At 27.4% G+C, this 15,228-nt stretch overlaps 1 protein-coding gene across 6 annotated transcripts in view; it reads right to left on the bottom strand.

Moving 5' to 3' along the window:
- The window catches only part of LOC111621039 (LIM domain-binding protein 2-like), a 95,539-nt gene that overhangs the window by 24,773 nt on the left and 55,538 nt on the right, over positions 1 to 15,228 (bottom strand). For 4 of the 6 annotated variants that reach the window (XM_023363084.1, XM_023363087.1, XM_023363088.1 and 1 more), the window contains 4 exons: positions 7,450 to 7,572; positions 2,140 to 2,208; positions 1,965 to 2,054; positions 1,041 to 1,164 (listed from right to left, as the gene is read on the bottom strand). In XM_023363084.1, the coding sequence (XP_023218852.1) occupies positions 1,041 to 1,164; positions 1,965 to 2,054; positions 2,140 to 2,208; positions 7,450 to 7,572 (406 nt within the window). The remainder of the gene's footprint in view (positions 1 to 1,040; positions 1,165 to 1,964; positions 2,055 to 2,139; positions 2,209 to 7,449; positions 7,573 to 15,228) is intronic. The other 2 variants (XM_023363086.1, XM_023363089.1) reach the window with 1 other exon arrangement.

Below are 15,228 nucleotides of genomic sequence, written 5' to 3'. Positions count from 1 at the left end.
TACTGTACTTAAATTTTGTTTTATGTATTCAGTTTAAATAAAATGTACAGCTGTCTCTTAATAGTCCGACGTTTTGTAATCCGACATGCTCAGTAGTCCGATGCACCCCCGTCAAGGTACCCGTCCCCATTATGTGTCTGCTTGCACAGAAACATGTCACTATGTGAATCTCCCCACCCAATTCTTACACGATGACACACATTTCGTGTGTTTTCTGTGAACAGTTCTGTTCGAACAGTTGGAGTAGGGAATATTGTAGACTACTGCTAGCAAAACAATGCCAAATATGTAATCACTTTCGGTAATCTGGACACTTTTGGTAATCCGACACCCCTTTGGTCCCATACTTACCAGATTATCAAGGGACAGCTGTATTATCTTAAAATTTAAAAATAGGTTACTGTTCAAAATATCATCTTAGTTCAGCATGTTTGATATTCACATTCATTTTTTTTAAATTTACTTCAAGACACTTTTAAAGAGTTTACTAAATATTCTCAATAACTGAAATTTAAAAAATTTTTATTTTGAGATTAAAATAATTCTATGTAACTATCAGATAACAGAATCTTTAGTCTAATGTTTTTCAACTTTTGCTTAACATTTTTATTTGCTATTTTAAACACTGATGCTGAAGTCATTGGAACAGAAACTATTGCATCATCTTTCAGATTCTTCCATGAATAAGAGATCATATTCAATTAATTTTAAATTTTATCATCAAATTTCAGAAAATAAAATTCAAAACTGAAAATTACAATAAAGTAAATTATATTGAATTAATATAAAAATCATTAAAGTGAAAAATTTATCATATTATAAACTTTGTAATTAAAAATTAATACATTAGTTGCTGAATTAACATTTAGTAGGGATAGGCCATTATTATATATTCATATAAGGAGTATTGAATAAAATTAAATTCTAAATCTTCACTTTACGATTTAAAAAATTATTAAAAATTAATGGAATTCACAATCTTCATTTTATGTGAAAATTATGAATTTAATATGTATAAGTTAGCTAGAATTTAAACTGACCTGGAGGTGCTACCATTCGTTGCCACTTCTGAAATAGGGTAGTTTTAAGACAATCACGAGGGCTGAGAGCATAAGCTTTATGACGAGACATTAGTTCCTGCATTGGTTCTAAAATTACACATAACTGAAGAAAAAGTTTTAATTGTTAATAATATGTAAATAATATAAATTATTTAACCCACAATCATATTCATAAGGTGGCAATTTTCCACTGATTTTTCATGTGTAATTACATCTCACATAATTTCCATCCCATTCTGAAAAATCCTGTAATGTGTCTTCTTTGCACATTCAAAATTTTAACATCATGCATTGTTTAATTTACAAGATGATATTTTGTTTACAGAACAATGTCCTTAATTAGGCTTCCACAGGAAGTCCTTCAATCTTTGCAATAGCATGGGCTAATGTGAAATAAGTTCAGCCAGAAATAAATGATGGGAGGAATGAGATTTCTCAGAAGGATCAGAAGAACCATAAAATTATTTTCCTGTATGTTTTGGCACAAAATAAACTTGCAAAAACATTGAAATTGTTAAAGCTCATGCGTCCCAGGCTATCTTATAAAGACAAAAGTTCACGGTTATAGGGAGTTATATATCACACGTCATGATGTAATGACTACCTCTTGTGGCAATCATGAATGACATCCATGACATGTGTCAGAGAAGAAACTGTATGACAATAAAGAAAAATTGTACATACATGATTGCATGTGAAAGGCAGCAGTTTTTGAGAGTCTGTGATAAAAATAAAAAATTTTTTGACCAAAATTTTACACAGATGGATGACATAGAATGAGGATATTCAAAAGCACAGCTAAGTAAATCTTGTAAAAAATTCATGTGAAAAGCCCAGTAGATGCAGAAAATCATCACTATCCTATATGACTGTGGGTTAAAAATCTAATTAAGTTAATCTTACACGTAAATAATTCAATGTAGAATTAGTCAATCCTTGTCTAGTGATATTTTTGGTTAACTGATCTAACATTGCAGGATCTTGTTGTTGAGCCTAAAAACAAAAATAAATATATCATATATAAACAATGAAACAAATACATAGACAAACATTAAAATCCTAAGAAAAATTTCATTACCTCAATATGTGGAGACATCTGTAATGGAATAAAAATATAATTCATTTGAGTTTCCATTTCTATAATACACTTTTGTAGAATATTTTAAAAATAAATAAATAATGATTTTTTAAAGTTATGTCCAAATGAAAAGTTTCTATTTCATAAGTAAGTTACAATATGAGATTATAATTTTTAATTTTATTTCTCTTTCAAAAAACCAGGTATTTTTACTAGTTTAATGTAAACTACACTATAATTGTGTAGTTTACATTAATGTAAACTTCAACTATAATTAATTAAAAATTAAAATATCTTGGAAATTTAAATTTCAAAGAAATGACATCTTTAAACAGATTAGTAAATGTTTAGTATTACATTTAATTGTATAAATAAATATAAAATGGCAACGTTTAACAAAAGTAAAAATACTGCTTCTGTTATTGTAATACAATTAAATGTAATACCGTCGGCCATGTTTTATATTTACTATTTTTTTACTTAGTAATGTTTAGATGTTTTTGGTGTAATTTATAGACCATCATCAGGATTCTTTATTAACAAATTAATACATCTGAATAACTATTCCAAATAGAATATAAAATTTGAAATTCTTGAACAGAACAAGATAAATTTAAATACAATATAGCAAAATAAACATTTAAAGGATCACACAGAGTAAAAAAAATATACATGTTATATATTATTAATCACATTATTAATCACTTTTAAGAGGTAGAGAATGTATCTGTATGTTTCTTTAAATTTTAACAGCATTATAGATGGTTATTGTATCTTGAAATTTAATTAAATTTTGGTAAATAATATAAAATATTAAGCTGTAATTAAATGTTACAAATACTATACAGGTATACCTCGCCTTACATCGGTAATTGGTTCCAGGAGAGGCGAAGTAAGTCAAAAAACAACGTAAGTCGAATTTACTTGTCTCCAAATTTATTGGTCACTAGGCTAAACCACAAATAACTGTTCCCAATTCTGTATTTTATTTATAAATGCATTTTTAATAATATGTGGTTAATAAGAATCTATTCTAAGCTTACAAACAAATAAATTTTAGTTTTTAATATAGTACAGAAAAAAGTAATCTAAATTTATGAATTCGTGTAATACAGTACATACTTGTAAACGTACATGTTTACAATTTGGCGATGTTTACAGTACATCACGGACTTTTTATTTCTGAATGTGGTTTGCTCTAAGACATTATAAAATAAGATGGTTTTGTAAGGTTAAATAACAATACCTGTATACTAGTTTCTTTAAATAATTCATTAAAAAAAATAAATTTATAAAGTTAACAGTAGTTATTATAATAATAATAATATTCTATTCAAATGAATTGTTTTTATGAACTCAAAAATTTTTACAATCAAATCTATTTTTATATATTAAAGGAAACTACAGTAGAGCGTCGATTATCTGAATCAATTGGGGACTGGGGTTGTTCGGAAAATCGATATTTCGGATAACCGATCATGTATGAAAAACTATATTAATTTATCCCATGTTGAAATTTTTCTCCATTACGTGTCACTTCGCGTTGAATTTTCACCGATGTTAAGCCTAACGAAGACTATTGTATCGTTAAAAATTATTTTTTTATTTTGTACAAACAAAATAAATATATTGAAAAATATAAAAACAATAAAAAATTATACTTCAGAAGTTAATTTAGTATCAAAAACGTAAAATATTTGAGTAGCCCAAGACATAGCCAAAGATTGCAGCACCACAGCACTGGCAAAAATTTAAATTTGCCAACTGGAATTCTTTCGGATAATTGACGTTTCAGATAATTGAAGCTCTACTGTATTTCATTATATCAGATTATCAAATTAATATATCTGAATATCCTTCCTTTTTCCCAGTAGTTTATGAATGAAAAAGATAAGTGTTTTCAAACAGACTGCCATGCCTTAGTTTCCTTTAGTTTTCTTTTTTTTTTCTTACACATTAAATTGTTTCATAGTATCATTTAAATATTTCAGTAATTTATTTTGAAAAACTTAAGGTAGTTTTGATTTGTTCTGATTTTTTTCCAACAAGGAAAAAGAAAGCAACATATATAGAGGAGAGGAGGGTATTATGGAATACCATTTACATTTCTAAAAATAACTTTACTGGTTTTTGAATAAAAATCCCAAAATCATCATGAGTACATACTATAACTAATCGTAATGAACTATCGCTTGTAAAAAAAAAATTGCTATTTATGTGAGATCCGAAAGGCCCCTGGGCCTCATTTATGAATTTTTATTAATATGTTTAAATTTATCGACAAAATATTACTTCATTTTGTGTGAAAAAACTAGTGTTTTAGATGTGGGAAAAATTGATGACAAATGTTATTTCCTTTCATTGAGGAGAACATCCGCTGTTTTTCCCGTATCTAGTTAAAAATCTCGCTCAGATGGGAAATGGTTACCCCTCATTCATCCCCCTTTCATCTGTTCTCACGAAAGAGTTACTGAACGATGATTGGACGAAATTTTGAAATAAAAGGAGAAATTAGTCAGAATTCGGGGAGTTCAGCGACGAGTTCTTCGACAGATCCGAGCATACAAACTCCACATACGTTTCCCTCTTGACGGCCAACGCCCTATACGAGTCACTTAGACTAAGTTCCGAGTCTACACTTAGAAGAAGTGATAATTTTATATTTTGTGCACGAGTTAATCTCCCATACGAAAGAAAGATGAACCCTATCCACAAGGTGTCCTATAACTACAGAAACGAAGAAGACAACTAACAGGTCGTATGTTTAGAATAATTTTGTGAGCTCTCTCTCGAACGCGCATTAGCTTAAATATAAGCCGTAGCCTGTAGCTTATCGTATTATCGTTGTATTTGGTTATTTGTATTCGTTTGTTTGAGATCTATTAAATTTACTTTTGTTAATTATAATAAAAATGTCTCTTAATTTGGTGTTCGAATCAGATCGCATACGCGTGTTTGTCCGCGTATAAAATAATCGATAAATTGACAAACTGGTGTCAAGGAATCCTGACGTTAGATATAGTCTTCGCCGCCTATATCCAATCAACATTTTAATAGCTCTCCTATGAAATATTTAAGATCAGATCTAGTGATCTGCATCCTAGAGAACTAGTCTTACCGACTAGCGCCGATTAAGTGTTACACGAGTGCTACCTACTCCGTAACCCCGGCTGATCTCACATTTATTTTGTTGTTATAAAAAAAACTTTATTTAAAAAAAGTCACAAATAAAGGGTAATATGGAATAGGTGGTTTAAACCATTGAAAAACTAATTAAACTTCATAAAACAGTTATTTTTAACTATAAAAACCATATTTTTAAGATTATGTGCATGTCATTCCTACTTCAAGTCTATTTACAAAAGTCACAGATATAATTTTCTATCTCTGCTCCAGTACAATCAAGGTACCACAGAGAACAGCTGAAGCATTGAATCCAAATTTTCCCTCGTTCATCTTCAGAGAATTTTCCGTTACAGAAGACACATTCAGCATCTTCGTTTCTGGTTCTTTAGTTGATAGCATGAAGTCCATTACAAACGATACATCAGAATGGAACGATTCATCGCTGCTAACACTGGAGTCATCTCTAGTAGGTTTAGGTCTAGAAGATCAGTCTAACTTGTAAGTTTAATTTCTTAACAGGTGGTCTTTGAATGTTCGGTTTCTTTTGTTGTTTTGAAGCTTATGGTTCCTTCTTTTTGTCCTTTTCTTTCAGTTTATCCATTTATCCTAATATTCCATAATACCCGACATGCCATCTTGAAAAATGAACCTTTAAACTGATGGACAAAACATTGTCAGCTAAAAAACGACTACAGTATAACAAATTACAATTCTTTTAGTGTACATTATGCTTAAACATCAATGTTCAAGTCAAATGTGTACTAGTAGGTTAAAATGTTTTGCAGGCAAGTTTTCACTTGCCTGCAAAAACTCTTGAAAATCGCAAAACACTTTGTTCTGTAGTGAGTGGGGCGATGACAACAAGCTGTCAACTCTCACTACGCTGCATCATGGGAGTCTTTCTTGAGTAGTTCATGGTATTCCCACGTAATAGCAGCAACAAATTGAGCCAAAACCTCAATATTCCATATTTCCTGACTATTCCATAATACCCTCTTCTCCTCTAACTGTAACATTTGGATACCACAAAGAACAGTAAAGAAACTTAATTTAAAACTCTGAAATTTTGTGAAATTATTGTTATAACATGTAAGTGAATATTATCTTGGTACACACATGACAAAAAGTAACATCTGAGATTAAAAAGAATCAATCATATTCTGAACTTTAAAATGACACCATTTTATGTGTTGCAGAGATAGCTTAGTATTTAATTTTCTTCTTTAAAAGAGCAAAATCCTTACTTGCGTACTTATACAAAGAGAAAAACATCAAATACATTCCTAAGCCTGATTGATAGTTAACAGATTAAAATTTTGAGATCACCTAGTTATTAATGTATCTCCACTAAGAATATATACACAATGGATATATATTTTATGTACATACAATATATTATATATTCAGGCAAGTATAACAATTATTAACATATATTTTTATAATTTGTAGCATTAAACAACTATTTTACATTATTATTTTTAACTTAAATTGTGGTGAAATATATTAGCTTTAATTCAAACTACTAGTAGTATTGAGCTAAATTAGTCTAAAATTTCTTTAAATTACTATTCTCAAAAATGCGAAAGATAACTTTTTGACATCAAAAGCAATAAATAGAGAGAAATATATTAACTCCAGTACCAATTTGATCTACTATTAAATTAATCAGGCTTTCATTTATAAATTATTTGAAATCCAAAACAATTTTAATTCAATTTATAAAGAGTTAAATAAACAGTTTGAAAATATTAAATAATTCAAGTGTTACTGTATTTTAAATCGTTTTTAAAATTATCATCAATATTGAACATATTACTATTACAGTCGATCCCCCTATAACACTGTTGATTTTTCTGTTTTATATGAATTTTGTGTTGTATGAGTCACTTAGATTTTACAAATACGTGAGCCATTCACAGCCCGGCACACGTATTTGTAAAATCTAAGTGACTCATACAATAGGGGAGTCGACTGTATATTTATATTAGCATATAATGAATACTATAATATAAATTAATAATATTATACTATTATATTCAGAGATAAATGATATGTAACTTTATTTTTTTCTGAAACTTTTGTGATGATTGGTCAAGAATTTTATTTAAAAAATTCAGAAACAAAAACATGCAAAGTAAAAATACATTTTAAGAAATTTTCACATGAAACTTTAAAAAAAATTACCTGCATAGCAATGAGTCCACGTGATATTAATTCTCTGTGCTGTCTTGTAGCAAAATGCCAAGATTTAATTCTCATCAAATCATCAAATGTAAATTCTAAAATAAGTCTACCTTCAGTACAAACCTATAAAAATATGAAATTTAATTTAAAATAATTTATTTTGTCAAACATTTCAAAATATAATAATTTATTTCTTATTTGATTTCAAATGTATTTTACATCTCACTTAATAAATAAACCATTGTCTTTTTACCCTAAAAATTAAGTCTATTTTTTCCATATTTCATAATAATAATAATAATAATAATAATAATATGATAATGCTTTTTCAATTTCATTTTAATTTTATTGTTTGCACAATATTGATTGAAAATTTTTAAATTCAATTACTCATATTACATTTTATTTCCTCTATTATAATATTTTGAGCTTATACAGTTTTGATTACATAGTATATTGAATAACAAACAAAAATCTTTAACCATGTTCTTAGTTTTATTTATGTAAGTATTTAAATATTAAAAAATGATATCATATACAGAAAAAAATAAAATCATAACACAACAGATACTATATAAGTCTATGTTAAGAATTTATTAGAATATTTGACTAACTTGAATAACTTTTTATTTTTCATCTTTGCATATTGGGACAGATGAGAGCCTCAAAGGTCAACTCTGCTTACTCCCTCATCAGATTATTGTTGAATCCCAAAGGTGTCAAAAAAGGACGAAAATATGAATACATTTATTTTTTAATGTTTCTTCTGTATGTGTGCCATCCTGGTATTTTTTTATTTTTATATTTATATTTAGAATATGTGTTCACATAGGCAATGGCAATAAAATGAACAAAATTTCAATGTTTTGTTTGATTGACAAGAAACAAACACTGAATTAGTTTTATAACAATTTCAGAACTTTTAGCTGAATTTTGGAATATATACATAAATAAATAATCTATTGTTGACAGTTGAAGATCATTTGTTAAAACGATATATCTATTACAATATTGTCTTATCATTAATTGTAAATCTATTATCATCATCATCTACAATTATAAAATAAAATATTTTAAACAGTTTAAGAAACTTTAATACTTTTTAACTGCAAGAGCAAAACTTATGCTGATAATGTTTATTTTCTTTTAGTTAAACAAGTATTACATAAATTACCTTATTGAAGTTAACGTAGATATAGAAATGATATCATTTCTATGAATAAATACAATGATAATTTGTTAATGTTACACTTTACTACAACATTCTGGACATAAGATAGCATGTATGTTATGTACAATTACCTTTGCCAACAATAGTATGTATATTATATATTGATATACATATACACTATTCTATTTTAAACTATTGTATAATGCTGTAACATTGATATAATTGTCATACTTAGCTACAGAAACAACTAGCAATTTCCAAAAACTGTCAATTTCAATAAAATTTAATATAAAAATTACTGAAATAAAATTATCCATAATACTTTTAAATTTATTTCAATAAGGTAAGTTAAGGTTTTTTAAATTAATTAATTTTTTAAAATTAATTTTCTTAGTTGTAGGTTGCTTATTTGTTTGATTACAAAATTTAGCAATAAGAGCATTAATTTCACTTATATGATATCCCTGTTGTACAGCTATTGTACGTATGTAATTTAATTCTCTGTGTGTGTCAAACATATTCGTACAAATGGTATAGGCCTGCTTTATACATGATTGAAAGGTTGCATTCTTAAAATTCCAAGGATCAAAGGAATTCATCAGCATAATAATAGGTAGATAGCTAGGCTTTTGATAAATATCTGTCCAAATTTCCCCATATTTACAAGTTATGGACAGATCCAGAAAATTTACATTAATGTCACTTTTTTGTTCCAATGATAAAGTCACATCATATGGGTTGTTATTCATTTTGTTAAGAAAATATTGAGCACTATTACTATTCCTCCAAATGATGAAAACATCATCAACGTATCTTGCATATACAAGTATGTCATTTATAAAAACGGGCAGTACATTACTTTCTAATCATCGTAATACTAGTTCACACAATAACGGGGATATCGGACTCCCCATTGGAACCCCCTCTTTCTTGTAAATATGTGTTCCCTTCAAATACAAAAAATAAAGTATAACAAATAAGATGTGCAAGCTCTAAAATGTGTTGGTGATACTTCGTTGCATTATTAATGTTAGTAAGAAGGAAGTCTCTCAGCTCGCAAAAGTAAGGAGGTAATTTTATAGATGGAAATAAGGATTTAAAAATCCATCACGGTCATAACTTCATTATCTTGGAGGTTAAAGTTTCTGAGCTTGTCCACCAGTTGAACAGAGTTATTAATAGCATATGGGTAATCTTGAATCCTTGGTCGAATAAACTTATTTAAACTTAACCAGTTGTTTCTCAATTGCAAAAGTAGGGGATCCGCATTTCTCTATAACAGGATGTATAAGGCAGTCCGGCTTATGAGTTTTGCCAAAGGTGAAGATTCTCGGTGTTCTTGGTGCTTGTACTACAGAGTTATGCATTCGTAAACAGCGAGCTAAAGGGGTTGAAGAGAATTTTTTAACTCTTTGTTGTAGTGATTCTAAATATTTGTCAGGAGCAGGTTGGTACTTTGAAACAGTAAATGTCATGTGACCGGTTATGTATAAATAGTGGTCACATGACCCTTACTGTTACAAAGTCTCTGCTTTTCGAGCTTTGGTAAAAAGGGCACATACACATTGTTCAGAGCAAAATGAAAAAAAAAAAAAAACGAATTGTCGAGGATCAAGGCCCTTGCAATGCAACATGGATACCCGTCTTCTTTGGTCAAGCATCTCATAAAACAATACATAAATAGGAGGGAGAGGAATATGCCACAAGACGAACAGATGAGGGTTATCACATATAACAAAACACTTTCTAATATATATAGAGAGATTGCAAGGACTACTAATATACATGTAGCATAACGACACTCTCCTACAGTCTTCTCTCTTATCAGAAATGATAAAAACTGTATAGAAGATTCTAACTCTCCAGGGGTTTATGCGTTTCCTCTTCAAGATCACCAAGTTAACCATGCTTTAACATACATTGGAGCAATGGCAAGAGGTCTCACCATGAGGATGAAAAAACATGAATACTAAATAAGAAAAAAGCTGGCCACAATGGCACTAGCAACATATGCGAATAATGAGGACGTTCATGTTGATCTACAAAACGCTAAATTGCTACACAAAATATCGGATAAGGCACAACTCAAGTACCTCAAATCGCCGGAGATATATAAGTCAATTAAAAAAGGGATCGGTATTAATTTCAGAGAAACCAATATGCTTTCCACAGCATGGTGTGACATGTTTGAATTAGATCCCAATGATTGAAACGCACATCAAAGATATTTAAAATTACGAAGGATATTTACGTCATGATCTATGTGAAATCAATTGATTATTTATTTGGATATGTTTCAAATATTTTACATATTTTCAATTTTAACGCAACATATTCAAATTATGCAGTTAAACGGAACTTTCAAAAACATTCTATTCTACTAGCCGTTAGTTCAATATCGTCAATACCTGAGAATGTCTGTTACATATAGATGAAAATGTTCGTAGAAAGAATTTTTCTGTTTGGTTATGAACTGGTGATGGTTTATTTGGTGAGTGTTATATACTTTTATTTTTGATTGTATAATGCAATGAATACTATGAAAGATAAAAAATAATAATTTTTTTGCTTTTTAATGCATTTTGTTTGAATAAAAAGCATTTCTTTAAAAACTTTTTAAAATATTTTTTATTTTCTACTTTTTAGTTTTATATATAAAACACTCAACTATCAAAATCCTTCTTGATTTAGTATATAATTGGGAAATGGGTGAAAAATTAAGTTACAAGATTTTATCTTGATAGACAGACCAACAAACAGAGTAAGCTAATAAAAACCATATAATTATTAATTAAAAATTTAACTTATTATTAAAAATCATAAAAAATAATAAGTTAAATTTTATAGCACATTTGATAAAATTAAATAATCTTTATTAAAGTTTATAGCTATAGTTATGTTTTTTAGTATAGTAGTTTCCTGTTATCCTCCATACTTGTTTCATATCATCATTATCTTTTTATAATAATACAATCTTAAAGCTTTAAGTATACTGATAGTATGATCATGATGATGATCGTCATCATAATAGATATTAGAGTCCCAAAAAGTTCTGGAGGTTTTTTGATTTTCCAAATTAAACTTGTCCTAAAATTCAATAGACAGCAGTTTATACTGCTTGAATTTTATTTTATTTATTCTATTGAAGTTATTGGATATAACTTATTAAAATACATATGTGCTAGAATTAGAATACACATAAGCACTTACAAAAAAGGTGGTAAAATATCAGGTGTAAGTCCTTTGAAACTAGAATTTCAATCTGTTATTCAAACCTGTATTCTATAAGACTTTAAATTTGAAACAAATATCATAGATATGGTGAAGATAGGCCAAACTTTTATAGTTGACTCAGCTAGTGTTTGCACAATTTAGCAATAGTTCAGAAAATTTTCTTCTGGTGATGAGTCAATTGAAGATGCTCTCAGGATGGCCAGGTAGCTGGCCTTCCTGAGAGAGCAAATGGGTTCTATATGAATTGACTCCTGTCTAGAAGAAATACTAGCTGAATATTTACTTACAATTGCTTTTCTATAAAAAAATGGAGCCATTTTTAACAGGTGATAAAAAAATGGATATTCTACAATAATTCTAAGCAATCTCATAATTGCTTGTCAAGAAATAAGACAATAACCAGATTCCAAAGTCCAATATTCACAGAAACAAGATTCTTCTGTGTACAAGTGGAGTAGTCCAGCAAAAAGCTATTATCTGGCTAAAATCATCATAGTAGATGTCTACTTATTCCAATTACACATGTTCATGAAATACTATTGAAAAAGCAGCCCATGTTGTTAAACCACAAAGACATCATATGCCTGCATGACAGTGATAGGCCTTGTATTGTATGAGTAACAAAAGATAATCTTGAACAAAGGAGTTATGTTGGGAAGTACTTATGCATATACTGTATTCTCTAGAAACTAGTCCTTCATATTATATATCATATATTAGTCATTCATATATATATATATATCTTATATATCATCCTCGAGATAGAAAAAGAGTAGATTTTTCATTTCTTTTTTGTTTCTTAAGTGTAATTCCACAAATAGTTGTCCAGATTTAAACACAAGTGATAATGAATAAATTATGCTTCTCAATGTATACAAGCCTATATATATATATATATATAGACTTGTATACATTGAGAAAGCATAAATTATTCATTAAAATAGTTACTCTCACAATTAGTTAACTTATTTCTATTGTTTTTGGTATGCTTTTTTGTGACATGATAAAAAACATCAAAATTTTTCTGTGGACCCGATTGAATAAAATACAATTTTTGTTTCTTAAAATTTTGATATAAAGGTAGTTTATGTGAATTAAATCATACATCTAAATAGTCAAATTGTGCACATTATGATTATTACCATTATTTTAAAACATTTGAGAGATATTTAGATAGCTCTAAATTAAAACCTGTTCACAGTAATATTTTAAAAAATGTCTGTTTAAAATTAATAAAGCTTTTGTAACAAAACACCATCATATTTTCTGGAAACAATTTATAAACTAATGAATAAAAACTTTATTTATTTAAAATTACGAAAAAAAAAATTATTTTCTTAAAAAATAAAATAAAACTTTAATTTTTAAGACACAGATGGAGAAATTATTTTTTCCTATATCTGCAATTTTTGTACAATAGACACAGAACCAACTTCTCGTGCATATAATACAAAAAACAAACATATTACTGCAATTTTTGATTTCAGACCACTACATGTAACAAAAATTATCACATTAAATTTGAAAATAATTAAAAGAATATAGAATTTTATCATGTGCATGTGATAAATAATAAAAATCAAATTATAACAAAAACAAAATTCATGCAATAAATGTTTTTCGTTCATTGGTTTTTTTTTAAACACTGAAATTCCATTCAGTTTATGTAAAAGTAAATATTGATCAGTTAAAGAAATGGACAGCTATTTGAAGGAATGAAATGATAAATGACCTTTTATACTATGAATGTCTAAACAAAATTTAATCAACTATCATAAATATTCCTTCATCAGAATTGATTTAAATCCAGTTTATCATCTACAACTATAAATTAGATTTAAATCAATTATGATGAGGAAACTTATTATAATAGAAATTGATTACAAACTGCTTATGAGTTATTATTATTGTTATATAAAGAGGACTTGGTAAATAACATGTTAAATTTAATGAAATTATATTAAGTACTAGTATATTACAACAACCTGACTTTATATATAATTCAAACTTTTAATTTTAGAAAACTGCACAAATAAATATTAACTACAAATTTAATTTTGTACGATTGTTACATTTGTTAAAAATAAGCATTATTGTTTGTACTTTTGAAGAAGTCTTAAAAAAGGAACTCGAAGTCAAATAACAAAAACTTACTTTTTACAGTGTGTTCAAGATAATAAAATATAACTATATTATTACTTTATTTACGTTTCAAATTTGATATAAAGAGTTGTATCTAAAAAAATTTTTCATAATGAAGATATACAGTATATATCATGCAAAACATCAGCTAACAATATATGTTATTAAATTATAATTAGGTAAAATGTCATTGTCTTCTTTGCAAGGAAAAATAATAAAACTGCAATTAATTCTTCTGATAAAAAAAAAAGGCTGAAAGTATATAAATTTTCTTAAAGCTAATAAAAAAGCCATTATAAACACATTCAAATAATTTGACATAAAGCTTAAATAGCCGTACAAGCCAATTTGTACTATTAGAGAAAGATAATATAAACCACTGTCTGTCAGTGTTACATAAAATTATTTATTTTGCAAGTACTTTCAACAGTATATAACTATCCTCTTCAGGCAGAATTGTTCATAGAGAACAAAACATTTGAATTCAATTTGACATATATGCTAAGTCTTTAAAATAATAACAGAAGACCTATGTTATTCAGATATTTTCCTTCCACATGTAAATGGTAAAATAAAATAAAACAGGTTTAAACATTTTCAAATTATGATCCATACTGAAAATGCTTTAACAATTTTCAAATATTTTCAAATAAAAATGGAAATAAATTTATATAAATTTTATAAATAATTTTTATATTTTAACATATATATTATGTTGATAATTTTATTAAACTGGTTAGCTATTCTGTATAAAGTATTTACCCAAATGTAAATAATTAATTTTTTTCATTAAACTTTTTGCAGAGTCTAGATATTCATTATTTTCTGTATAATTCAATTAATTCAGAATTGATGCAAATAAAGTAATCAAATATATTCATACTTTTTCAAACTATTTATTAGCTTCAAATTAATTAATCAATTAATTAATTTCAAAATTTGATGTAAAGATGAACATAGTTGCCATCTGATAAGAATTTTAATAATCAGAATTAACTAATATCTACCTCTAGACAAATTTTGAAATACTTAATTTAAAGCTGACAAATAGCCCAGGAGAAATTCAGAGATGTTTGATTATTTGATTTCATAATTGTTATCTGTTCTGTTTGATTTTACAGAATTTCAAGTAACAAAATAGGTATTCATAAGTTTATATTGGTGACAATATTTGTAATTTTACTAATATATACTAATATATATATATATATATATATAGCGCTATTAATATT

Source organism: Centruroides sculpturatus, unplaced genomic scaffold (genome assembly GCF_000671375.1).
Source record: "Centruroides sculpturatus isolate CEXI.00-Female unplaced genomic scaffold, Cexi_2.0 scaffold324, whole genome shotgun sequence".
NCBI classification, from domain to species: Eukaryota; Metazoa; Arthropoda; class Arachnida; order Scorpiones; family Buthidae; genus Centruroides; species Centruroides sculpturatus.
The sequence above is the reverse complement of the archived record's forward strand: the minus strand, read 5'-3'. Positions and strand labels throughout refer to the sequence as shown.